At 35.6% G+C, this 12628-nt stretch overlaps 1 protein-coding gene across 6 annotated transcripts in view; it reads left to right on the top strand.

Moving 5' to 3' along the window:
- LOC112055393 (2-oxoglutarate dehydrogenase complex component E1) overlaps positions 1 to 12628 on the top strand; it is a 45142-nt gene that overhangs the window by 19671 nt on the left and 12843 nt on the right. For 3 of the 6 annotated variants that reach the window (XM_024095509.2, XM_024095480.2, XM_024095489.2), the window contains exons 6-13: positions 27 to 159; positions 4845 to 4923; positions 5444 to 5620; positions 7869 to 8017; positions 8564 to 8649; positions 9599 to 9778; positions 10507 to 10687; positions 11462 to 11680. In XM_024095509.2, the coding sequence (XP_023951277.2) occupies positions 27 to 159; positions 4845 to 4923; positions 5444 to 5620; positions 7869 to 8017; positions 8564 to 8649; positions 9599 to 9778; positions 10507 to 10687; positions 11462 to 11680 (1204 nt within the window). Of the gene's footprint in view, positions 1 to 26; positions 160 to 3086; positions 3190 to 4844; positions 4924 to 5443; positions 5621 to 7868; positions 8018 to 8563; positions 8650 to 9598; positions 9779 to 10506; positions 10688 to 11461; positions 11681 to 12628 lie in introns of all 6 variants that reach the window. The other 3 variants (XM_024095517.2, XM_024095502.2, XM_024095496.2) reach the window with 2 other exon arrangements.

Raw genomic sequence — 12628 nt, 5'->3', positions numbered from 1 at the left:
ATGTGCGTTACACTTTATAATACTAGTCTCGCGGTCATCTCGTGGCGCGGCTCGATCCTTTGGGCATCTCGACCGGGGACCCCAGCTCGAGCGGCGACTGGCATGGCGGCCTCCGAGCCTTCGCCAGCGAAGTGGTGATTAGGCAACACGTTCGATTCGGTATGGCCCGCTCGTATTGCATTTAGTGGCCGGTTGGCGCTGGTTACGATGAGATCCAATTTTGCTCCATTCAAATTGGTGTAAGTCGAAGCAAATAATCGACACATGTTCTACACGTTGTAGTATATTGAACATTATCTCGATTTATTAATGTACAAATTAGTGTTAAGTAAATATAAAACAGTAAAGAAGAGGGACAACAGTCTGTTAGGCTACCTGCCCACGGAGCGAGGGAGCGTAGCGGAGAAACGGACCAATGCTGAGCGGAGTTACATACTATGCCTGTCCACCATCTTAAATAAATGTTAAATTTAATTTATTTAACCCGTTTAATTTATTTAGCTCCGTTTCTCCGCTCCGCTTACCGGTTTGAGTTGAGTTTTTAAACTAGCTCGCAAGTTCCTGTCCACTTAAGAGGAGCGGAGATTTCGGCTCGGCTCCGCTGCCTGGCTCCGCTTCGGTGGACTGGCAGCCTTAGCGCTCGAGTCGGAAAAATAGGCGTCATGCGTGTCATCCCGCGCACAAAATATAGAGGTAGAAGTTAATAATACTAACGTTAAAAACATGATGCGACGCTTCGCTTTGACTGCACCAAGTAGAATGGAGCCTCAAGCGATAACTAGGTTTGATATTGTTTAGAAGTTGAAAAGGCCAATGCGTTTTTAGGTCAATACCAAGGAAATGACTTAGAACTAGATTGCCGATACAAAGGTCAGAATCGTATTACGTTTACGATATTTGAATGAAATGCGTCGGTATCCTTTGATAACGCGATAGCTTAATCGTATATAGACGTAATCCGATTGATTTAAAGTCTCTTTCTGATACTATGTTAATTTATAGATTTCCTGTGGATCTCTGAAATAACCAGTGTTTTTATCAATTGTTCCAAATCCGCAATACGGGTTTTAAAATTGGTACCGGGATATCAAGCTTATCAACACACGGGCTTAAATATAATTTGTACAATAATTCTAATGCCCACTGGAAGTTTTATATCAGAAAAGGTTCACTGTAGAAATTAGTTATCGCTTTTTTATTGCTATATTACAATGGGAATTGGCTATAATAATTCTTGGATATTTTGTTATCTTGTTTGGTGTGGGGTTTTATGGTTTTGTCAAAATTGTCGTATTGATGTAGATACCTGTTTATTTTATGTTTTTATTATCATTAGTATATTATGAATTTAACATTTTTAGATATATATTCTTACGGTGTTTTATTGAACATTTAAATTAAAATAGGTGTACGGGCTATTTTACATTCTGTGGCGTTTGGTCGTAGCTATTACATAATTCATATTGGTTTTACAGATTAACCGTAAAAAAAGATCTCTTAAACTATTTACCGTGATTACAAATCGTGCAATTGTAATTAATCATATTGGCTTTATATATTAAATCTGACATTTTACGATTATCGTGTGTACTGATTAGGTATATTATTATGTGTTACTAATCCATCGGCATTTATTTAAGCTTCTTATGGCGCAATATATAAATATATAATTTGAGACTAGCTTTTTGACATTCGGTCGTCGTCAAAATAATAATTTTAATAGTTTATGACTCTGTATATTGTAGATATAGAATATCCCTAACGACAGAAACTCTGTCGTTACTTCATATTAATACTATCTGTAAAAATAAATTAGGTGTGGTGAAATATCCGACGAAGCGAAGCTTTTTATGCATTATATGTATATTATATATTCCATATATGCAACCGCCTCTTTGTCTTTGGTGTAACACTTATCCATAGACGAATGCAATCACGTGAAACAACGAATAGGCTCCTCATTGGCTGAGAAATGTGTTTTGGTTACTCTAACTCAACCAATGAGCGCGTTTATCCACTTGTTTCATTTTTTGTGCTTCACATTTCTGCGCTATAAGAGACTTCGCTTTGAAAATATGCTTTGCAATCATATTCCTTTACTAGAGAGGTCGAATTAATTGTTCGAAGGAAAGATGTCGAATTTTTTGTACTCTTGATAGCAAGATATGAATGAGGCTAATTAGCAACTTATTTAATGTTAATTATTGTTAGTGTCGTTCCATTGTTTGCAGGTAAAATAATGAAGCTATTATTATCATAAATAATAAATTTCTTTTCAATGTTTAATAGAAAGCGTTAACACGCAGTACATATTGTTTTAGTAAAATCGTTATGTTGATTCTAGTTTTTTTATTCTAGCAAGATAAAAATATAGGTTATTTTGTTGAAATTGTGTTTCGAAACTTTGCTTAGGAAATAAATTGTGCATTTATGAAGAAATGCGATGCAAGCTTTTGTGCTAATATAAATAAAAATCATATTATGCAATAGATATACCATTATTATAAACCAATATTGCACTTGATGCTAGCAACGACACTTGGATATGACTTTGTACTATACTAACTTATTAAAATAACCAAAAATTTGAATATATTTAAACATGTCTCGCACTACCTTCAGTCCCTCAGTCATCAAAATAGTCGTGAATGATCGAACCATTATATATGTTCAAAGATTATTAATTTGGATTCCACATTAGAAGAATTCTGCCTAATCTGATTGCCAAATATCACAATGAAAAAAGCAAAATATTAGTGTGTTTGTGGTATGATATTAAATAGCCATGTCTATTTGGCTAGAAGCTCTACATAATATGTCCATCATCTCCTTATATAAGTCTATGTGTAACATCATATATACAAAAAAAAATAACAGTTGGAATAATTATAACTTACCTTATTTTAAGTAAATGCCACTTACATAAAGCCAGTTTATGATATAATGGAATGTACTTGATATATTCTATTTTCTTTCTTTTTTATTATTTATTAATGCTTCTTATATACTATATGATTTTAAAAATAACCTAACAGCTGGTTTGTAGTTGTTTTGCCGCATATATTTAACATAGTAAACTAAAACAGATCCGTGGACACCATATAGCGAAACTCGACCCCTTGGATATAGCGAATCTCGATTTGGGCGGTAAAAATCCACGGAAGGTGATCCACAGCAGCTACAGGTTTGGTAAGGAGACGAACTCCGCAATCTGGGGAATCGACGTACTCGTAGTTCTTGGGTAGTTATGGCGATGCAGTCGATTAGCTAACGATTCCTTTTGAATGATAGATTTTGTTTGCTTGTTTGTTTTTGTTTTTTATTTTCATTTAGTTTTTGTTTTTTTATTATCAGTACTGTACGCCGTAACTACAAAAACGAAAACGCACATGTCCTAGGCACGCACGGCACGGGCCTCTTGTCGGATTGTACCCATGTACTCCATAATTGCATGATATACTCACATTATATTATAAAGTGCATGTACCAGTATCTATATATTATTGCATTGTATTTTTTGTTACTCCATATATTTCTATAATGCATGATTTATTCCTGATATTAATTATTATACTATTTACTAAGTATTTTTGTTATATGAAGAGCGCTTGTTTGTATTTCTTTTCATTATATTAAAATAAGATCTTTGATGAGTATAAAAATTAAGACGCATAATACAGGAGTAATAATTTATCGACGTGGCTTAATGGGTTTATTGACCTTTATAGAAATCCGTTCTGCAAGTAATGAATTACTCCTAAAAATAAAAGATTAAACACCTCTAGTTATCTATCTTGAATTTTTATTAAAAAATATATAGTCATTATGTTTTGCTTACTATTGGATTTTTAGCTTTTTTTGAAGATAATAACCAATTATAAAAGTTGAACACTACTGTTACTCAATAACGAATGTAGAAAGTACTTCATATAATGAAAATACTGTACACACCTTGTTGGAGATAAATAAAAGATTGATGAGGTGACCTTGAGTGATAATTTTACTTGCCGCCCCTGGACCGCGGCCAATGGTATATTTCGACATCTATCGTACGCATAGTTTCGGACGACAATTAAATTCGTTAACAATACACTATTGGTGGAACACAAATCGTGAACTCATTGCATATGAATGTAACATAAACGCATAGAAATGAATACAAGAAGAGTTTAAATTTGTTGTCAAAAATACACATGACCTTGACCCTGATTCTGTGTATGTGTTACCGTTAAATTGTAAAGTACGTTCGACGTAAAATCACTTCTGATAGATTATAATATACCGAAAAATAATACGTTAAATTGTAATCAGTATTTTCAGTTCACATTATGACAGTAGATTATAATATCAAGAGTGAGATTAAAAACTAATGTATTTTACAATCTAACGGTGACATATGCATTTGTAACTTCAATGCTATGACTATTTATTTGAATTCGATTGTGACTTTTACTATTTACTATTTATGTATTTTATTCCTTAATAATTTTTAACTATGGCTCTGTATGTATTCATTTCTTTGTAAATATTTTATGATCATAATGGAATAGTGCAGTCTTGGGAATGAATGTCTATTGAAATCGGGTTGCTAGAAGCATACAAACAATACACGATACAATTCATACATAATGTAAAAACGCTAGTAAAGGGATATGATAATCTTATCATAGCAATACGCTTTTCTATGTGCTTTTACTCCTATTGGATTTGTTAAATCAATTTGAATGTAATGTAATAGATGGACATGTACATGTATCATTGTATATACTGTTTGCATTATGGGATACAGTTTGTCATGTGTTTCACCAGAGATCACACACTCTTATAAGTCACTCTGCTTTTAGATGAAGCTGATATGGACAGGGTTTTCAAACTGCCCTCTACCACTTTTATTGGAGAAAAGGAGAAAGCTTTGCCTTTGAGGTATTTGTACAGAATTTTAATATATGTATGTTTAAGTTAGTAAAAACTTAGTATCGATAGAGTTGTTTAGAAATCTTAGATTTATAGAGATGTGATGAGCGAGTGAGTGAGATGAACGATATTAACAAGTTCCCTGTCAGAAAGAGAAAAATAGATTCTAATTGTTGTTTTGTTTACCTTGTCAAAAACCACACATTGAAAATTAATAAGTATTATGACCTAAACACAAATAGTTAGTAGACGGTAAAATTGAGTGCAAGAGGAATACCAGCAAAATCTTAAGTTTTAATCTGCTTAAAGAGCTGCCCTCTTAGCCAAGTGGCACGTCGATTCTCTTTCTACGATCGCTAACGCTTCGAAAACTAGAAAAATGAATGGGAATGTCATTTGCTATCGACAGGTCACGTGGTCAAGATCTGTTGGTCGGTCTGTCTGATCTGATCTGATTTCTCAATTAAAAAAAAATACAATGTATTATTATATACAACATATGCAATTTATTTCCAATGTAATTTTGTAGAGAGATCCTGAATCGTCTCGAACAGGCGTACTGCAACAACATCGGCATCGAGTTCATGTTCATCAACTCGCTGGAGCAGTGCAACTGGATCAGACAGCGCATGGAGCCGCCCAATGTCACGAAGATGAGCAACGACCAGAAGAGATTGATCCTTGCTCGACTCACGAGATCTACTGGGTAAGTGATTATAAATGTTTATTGGTGTACTTAAATTTTATAAAATTTCACAAAAATATTAAAACTACGTACCTATCTATAACTACATCATCATAATTATCAACCCATATTCGGCTCACTGCTGAGCTCGAGTCTCCTCTTAAAATGAGAAGGGTTAGGCCAATAGTGCACCACGCTGGCTCAATGCGGATTGGCAGACTTCACACACGCAGAGAATTAAGAAAATTCTCTGGTATGCAGGTTTCCTCACGATGTTTTTCCTTCACCGCTTGAGACACGTGATATTTAATTTCTTAAAATGCACACAACTGAAAGTTGGAGGTGCATGCACCGAACCGGATTCGAACCCACACATATTATAAAAATTAAAAAGGGAATATACTAAATTTAAATTATATCTAAAGATTCAGGCGTCGTAGAATTCGTCCGAATCGACGATCATTGGTAAAGTGCCCAGAAGGCTGGCAGTATTGCCACGTTGTATGGCAATACTAATTCTTTGGCCTAAATATAGGCCAGCCTATAAATGTTATGTTTATTTCACCATTCATCATTATCAATCCATATTCGGTTCACTATTGAGCACGACTCTCGAGATGAAGCTACATACGAAAAATTTTTTGGTACTAATCAGTTGTAAAAAATGTTCTACGGAATCCGAACTACTAGGCATTGTTATAGAATAAAAAAGTTGTCCGAAAACGCCAAGCAATATCAAAATAAAAATTCAAAATTCATTTATTTCAATTAGGCTTAGTTTACAAGTACTTTTGAAAGGTCAGGTATATGTCAAAATTTAATTTAATCGAATGGTGGTAATAATAGACGAAAACTTAAAATTAAAGTTACGAGAGTTCCAAACGCGCCTTGGTCCGAGAAATCGTCGAGCAACAAAAAGTTATCCTAAAAATAACACGTTGATCGAGCAGTAAGCATAGTAGTTAAAAAATAACTACGAAGATTTATAAACATAATCAAAGTAAACTATTAAAATTTGTAAAAATGTATATTTCTACGAATTTTAATAGTTTATTACGTAGTTCTCTAGTGTCTAGCCATAGATAAATGTTTTGACATTGTAAAGATATGCCATGATCTATATGTCTGCCGCTGATATAGTGATCAATGAGACAATCTTATCGTAACATGTAATACATGACATCGATAACAACAGTATTTCCTTGGCATTGCTTCTTGATGATAACCAATCTAGTGGCTTACCGTGACAGATTAACTATGAAAAACTGGCGAACTTTTCCCTAAATAAATACATATCGGTTAAGATAAGAACATATAAGAAATGTTTTAATATGTTTTAAAATAAGCCTAGTTGATAAATTAATTTTGAATGGAATTTATGTATTTGTACTATTACGAGCTTAATAGTAGAAATACATAAATTCCATTTATTCTTTTATATCATTATTTATTGACTAGCGGACGCGACTTTGTCCAAGTAAAATTTAGTTTTTCCCGAGGGAATCAAGGATTTTTACGGGTTAAAAATATGTTGCTCAATAACATCTACCTTTTAGTGAAGGTAACATTAAAATCAGCTGTCTCACGGGTTCAACTGGTTTTGTCATAAAGTATAATCATAGAATAAGTTCGTAGAATAGTAAACGAAAGTACTCCTATGCTGAGGTTTTAGTTAAAATTTCTTTATTCAGTAAGAACTTTTTATTTTGAATCGTCATTATACGTTTGTTATTGTTTTTACATTGTTATATATAGTCACAAACCTAAAATAAAAAGTTACGAGGGTTCAAAACGCTAAATATTTAAAATGAAAATTTAAGGCCTTCATGAAAGTTATGAAAAGGTTTTAATTTAGCTTATATTATTAGTAACAATACCTTCGTCGTAGCCGAGTAAAGATCGTTTTATTAACCCCCGACGAAAAAGAGGGGTGTTATATGTTTGACGTGTCTGTCTGTCTGTCAGTCTGTGGCACCATAGCTCCCGAACAGATGAAGCGATTTCAATTTAGTTTTTTTTTTGTATTAAAGGTGACTTACGGGCGTGTGTTCTTAGACATGTTTGATTAAAATCGGTTGAGCCGTTTAAAAGTGGGGTAGGACAACCGAATGTCTGCAAATATACTCGAGTGCGGTCTCAAATCAAAGCGCACTGAATGAGAATATTGATGACTTGATCGAGAGTGTAATTAATAATTTCATGACATTCGGGAGTTTTTTAATTTTTATTATTTCTTAACACTGATTTAATAGTTGTTAACCTGTTTCAGATTTGAGAATTTCTTGGCAAAGAAATGGTCGTCAGAGAAGCGCTTCGGACTCGAGGGCTGCGAGATCTTGATCCCGGCAATGAAGCAGGTCATCGACACCTCCACGCGTCTCGGCGTCGAGTCCATTATTATGGGAATGCCACATAGAGGTAGAGTAAAAAAAAAATACTCAATATGAAACCTCAAACCACATCACAAAGCTGTTTATTCCAACAGGTCGTTTGGTAATGTTCATTACCATACGGGTGCTACAATGATTTATTTTTTATTTTTTAAATAGTTCCACGGCATTTGCTATAAAAATTCAGTAGTTCAAAATAATCGTACTCTTTTCAATTGTTTAACTACCTACAAGTATATTTGCACAATATTATGTACAAAATTTCATTCACTTGTGTTCCATCTTGTATTACACAGGCGTAATTCACATATCCTACTAATATTATAAACGCCAAAGTTTGTATGGATGTTTGGATGTATGTTTGGATGTTTGTTACGCCGCTACTACCGAAGCGATTTGGCTGAAATTTGGAATGTAAATAGATTTTACTCTGGATTAACACATGGGTTATCTACATTGTATGCAATAATTATTACTGTATACCTCCTTTTATATTTTTTTGTTAAAGAATAAAAAAAAAGACTGACAACAAAAAAAAATATGTATGGTAACTTTACTTTTTTAATTTTCGCAGGACGTCTCAACGTGTTAGCCAACGTTTGCCGCAAGCCTCTTCACCAGCTGTTCACTCAGTTCGCCGGCCTCGAAGCCGAGGACGACGTAAGTTGTCCAATAGGCTACGTGCCTCTTTTGTAAACAGTGTTTAAACTGAATCATGGATGTATTATAAGCTATATTTTGTATTGTCCAGTCAATAACTAGAAAAAAAATTAATATAAATGAAAAAATATCTACGTAAAATTTTTGCCGCCGAAACGCAACACATTAGCAAGTGACGTCATTCATAGAGATAACAGCGTGATTGGCGTTTGTAGTGATGTGATTATATCACGTCACCGCAAGCGCCAATCACAAACCGTTGCCTTGTAGCGAATGACGTTACAGTTTATGTTTTGCGTTTGCGATGACGTGATAAAAATACAACAATTTGTTATGTAAAAATATTACAATTACGAGATTATTTTCGCAAATTTAAATGTGTCATGTGTCAATTTCACAACTATGTGCATTTTAAGAAATTAAATATCACGTGTCTCAAATGGTGAAGGAAAACATCGTGAGGAAATCTGCATACCTAAGAATTTTTAATTATATAGGTGTGTGAAGTCTGTCATTCCACATTGGGCCAGTGTGGTGAACTTATGGCCTTACTTCTCTCATTCTGAGAGGAGACTCGAGCTAATGATGATGATGAAGCATACATATATATAATGAGCTGTGATAGCCCAGTGGATATGACCTCTGCCTCCGATTCCGGAAGGTCTGCGTTCGAATCCGGTCCGGGGCATGCACCTCTAACTTTTCAGTTGTGTGCATTTTATGAAATTAAATATCACGTGTCTCGAACGATGAAGGAAAACTTCGTGAGGAAACCTGCATAATAAAGAATTTTCTTAATTCTCTGCATGTGTGAAGTCTGCCAATCCACATTGGGCCACCACACATTGGGTGTGGTGAACTTATGACCTAACCCCTCTCAACTTGACAGGAGACTCGTGAAACAGTGAGCCGAATATGGGTTGCTAATGATGAATCATACATGTCGTAGGGTTCTGGTGACGTGAAATACCACTTGGGCACATACATCGAGCGACTCAACCGCGTCACCAACAAGAACATCCGGCTGGCGGTGTGCGCCAACCCGTCTCACTTGGAGGCCGTTGACCCCGTGGTGCAGGGCAAGACGCGCGCCGAGCAGTTCTACAGAGGCGACAATGAGGGCAAGAAGGTATGTATGAAGGTTTTGGCTAGTGGGAGGCTTTTTGAATACTCTTTATTTGTACACCACAATAAATAAAAGAAAACAAGCAAAACAGAAACATAAGAAAAAGTAGAATACAAAAGCTTAAGTAAGTAAGAGTGGCCTATTGAAATAAATGAATATAGACTACTAGCGGACGCCCGCGACTTCGTCCGCGTAAAATTCGATGTCAACTTTACTACTAATTAACATACTGTAAAGGGCAAATCTTATCTCCATAATATCCTTATTTATTTTAATAAGCATTAAAGTTTAGTTGTATAAATAATGATTTAAACCAAAGTATATAAAATTTATAATTTTTAAAACACCAAAAGGTACTATATCTGCTAATATACAGAAGATAGATAGATGGTGTCGCGGACTTTTTTGTAGACCTTTTAAAGATTCATAAAGTCTTTATACATTAATTTAAATTTTACAGAATAGTTAAGGCAGCGCATGCGAATAAGTCTGTTTAAGAGGATTTTCAGTCCGACCTGTATGATAAAAACTGTGATAACTCGGCTAATATATACGATACCTATATAAAGTATAGCCTATAGCACTCCCTGATAATGTAGCATTGATTGTACTGGTGAAAGAAAATTAAAATCGGACCAGTAGTTCCGAAGATTACCCCATTTAAAGAATGTTACAAACTTACAAACTTTACCTCTTTATAATATTAGTATAGATTGACTATTTGGTGTCAGGTGATGTCGATCCTGCTGCACGGCGACGCGGCGTTCGCCGGGCAGGGCGTGGTGTTCGAGACCATGCACTTGTCGGACCTGCCCGCCTACACCACGCACGGCACCGTGCACATCGTCGCCAACAACCAGATCGGCTTCACCACCGACCCGCGCCACTCGCGCTCCTCGGCCTACTGCACGGGTATCGTATTGTCTTGTATTCACCCGCGTGGTTCCCGTTCTCGTAGGAATACGGGGATAATATAGCCTATAGCTTTCCTCGACAAATGGGCTATCTAACACTGGAAGAATTTTTCAAATCTGAACAATAGTTTCTGAGATTAGCGCGTTCAAACAAACAAACAAACAAATTCTTCAGCTTTATAATATTAGTATAGATTGGTTACGAAACGGCTAAGCTCCTACTATATTATACGACTATGTTTGACACTTTTCTTTAAATGGTCTTAAATTGTTCAGTATCGTACTACTAGATTTAAAAAAAAATTAACATATTTAATCAAGACGTGATTACGTGAAATCTTTAATTTTCAAATATTTTTATGACAATACGAGCCAGAACGCCTGTCGGCCATGACAGTCTATATTTCAACTGTTTCTGAGGAGTTTTTGACGTTTGGAAAAATATAGCAAAATACGTAATTTTTAAATTAAGTTTTATTAAATTTGATATGAGTCTACCAACTACCTACTACTTTTGCTTAACAAAACTATCATATTATTTTGCCCCAGAATTTTATCTACTACTACTGTAATAAATGCTGCAATGCCGTTGAATACCAGCCTCTGCACCGAAATACGGTCGGACGCTCACGGCATACTTTTCTTTTCTTTTGAAGAATGATATAAGGAGAAATTGGATAAAAAGTGACACTTTTTCGTGCGTGCAGTCGGCGTTCATCGATTTATAAGACGTTATAACGACAATAATTTAACTCATGCGATACCTCCGCAGACGTGGCGCGCGTGGTGAACGCGCCCATCTTCCACGTGAACAGCGACAACCCGGAGGCGGTGATGCACGTGTGCAACGTGGCGGCCGAGTGGCGCGCCACCTTCCACAAGGACGTGGTCATCGACATCGTGAGCTACCGCCGCAACGGCCACAACGAGGTCGACGAGCCCATGTTCACGCAGCCGCTCATGTACCAGAAGATCCGCAAGACCAAGCCCGGTCAGTATAATCGGCCCCTGCATTCTGCTAGGTTACAGTGCTGAATAAGGTTTTTACTTCAGTAAAAAGTAATAAAATAGTAGATTGTTATATAAGGGGCTAAAAAGACCCATTATATACGAGGTATTTTAGGGCACGAGCCGCTAAATAGAAACCGAGTTTATAATGGGTTTGGCCCTACGTGCTACACTATACTATATATATACTTTTCACTACGATTGCGAGAAAATAAAATAATTCAGTACAGTATTCATAGTTAAAACTCTTTTTGCAAACGCAGCTCAGACAAAAATTAAGAAAACAAAATTACATTAGCCCCTAGAGGCTGAAATGCTTGTTTAGCCCCGCTGTGGAGTGGTAATATGAAAGTGTTTTTGAGCAAAAGTAGTGAAAGAGATATTTTTCTGCCACTCAAAGCATTGCGTAAATCTTGTCACGAACCCTCTACCATTGAATGAGGGATTCGTGTACTCCACTTTAAGAAACCCCGTATGAGAGTAAAACGGCAGAAATCGTCATTTACCGCAAAAGCGAGAAATGAAGTACCTAGGTAACAGAGTATAGGTGCTTGATATAAAGCACTCATTGCACTATAATGAGCGTAGAGTATCTGTAATATAAGGAGAATCACGCTCACTCTATAAACTGACACAGACACACACACACACACACGCACAAAAGCATGCACTTACAATCTCAAACTATCAGGGTAACAGAAAATTAATTGCTAATGCATTAAAATCTTTTTGTCATACCAGATTAAGTGATTACTTTAAATATCATAATTAGGTAGTCTTTACACCAAATACACTAATTTTTATTAGTATGTATGTGTACATTAGTCGTAATATATTTCAGTATACCCCACACATAATACGTTTTCCCGTCTAAGACGCGTTTTTAGTTAGGTCCCTGTGAAATCGTATTAAACGGGTTCTACTGTATTTC

This window comes from Bicyclus anynana, chromosome 7, assembly GCF_947172395.1.
Source record: "Bicyclus anynana chromosome 7, ilBicAnyn1.1, whole genome shotgun sequence".
NCBI classification, from domain to species: Eukaryota; Metazoa; Arthropoda; class Insecta; order Lepidoptera; family Nymphalidae; genus Bicyclus; species Bicyclus anynana.
The sequence above is the reverse complement of the archived record's forward strand: the minus strand, read 5'-3'. Positions and strand labels throughout refer to the sequence as shown.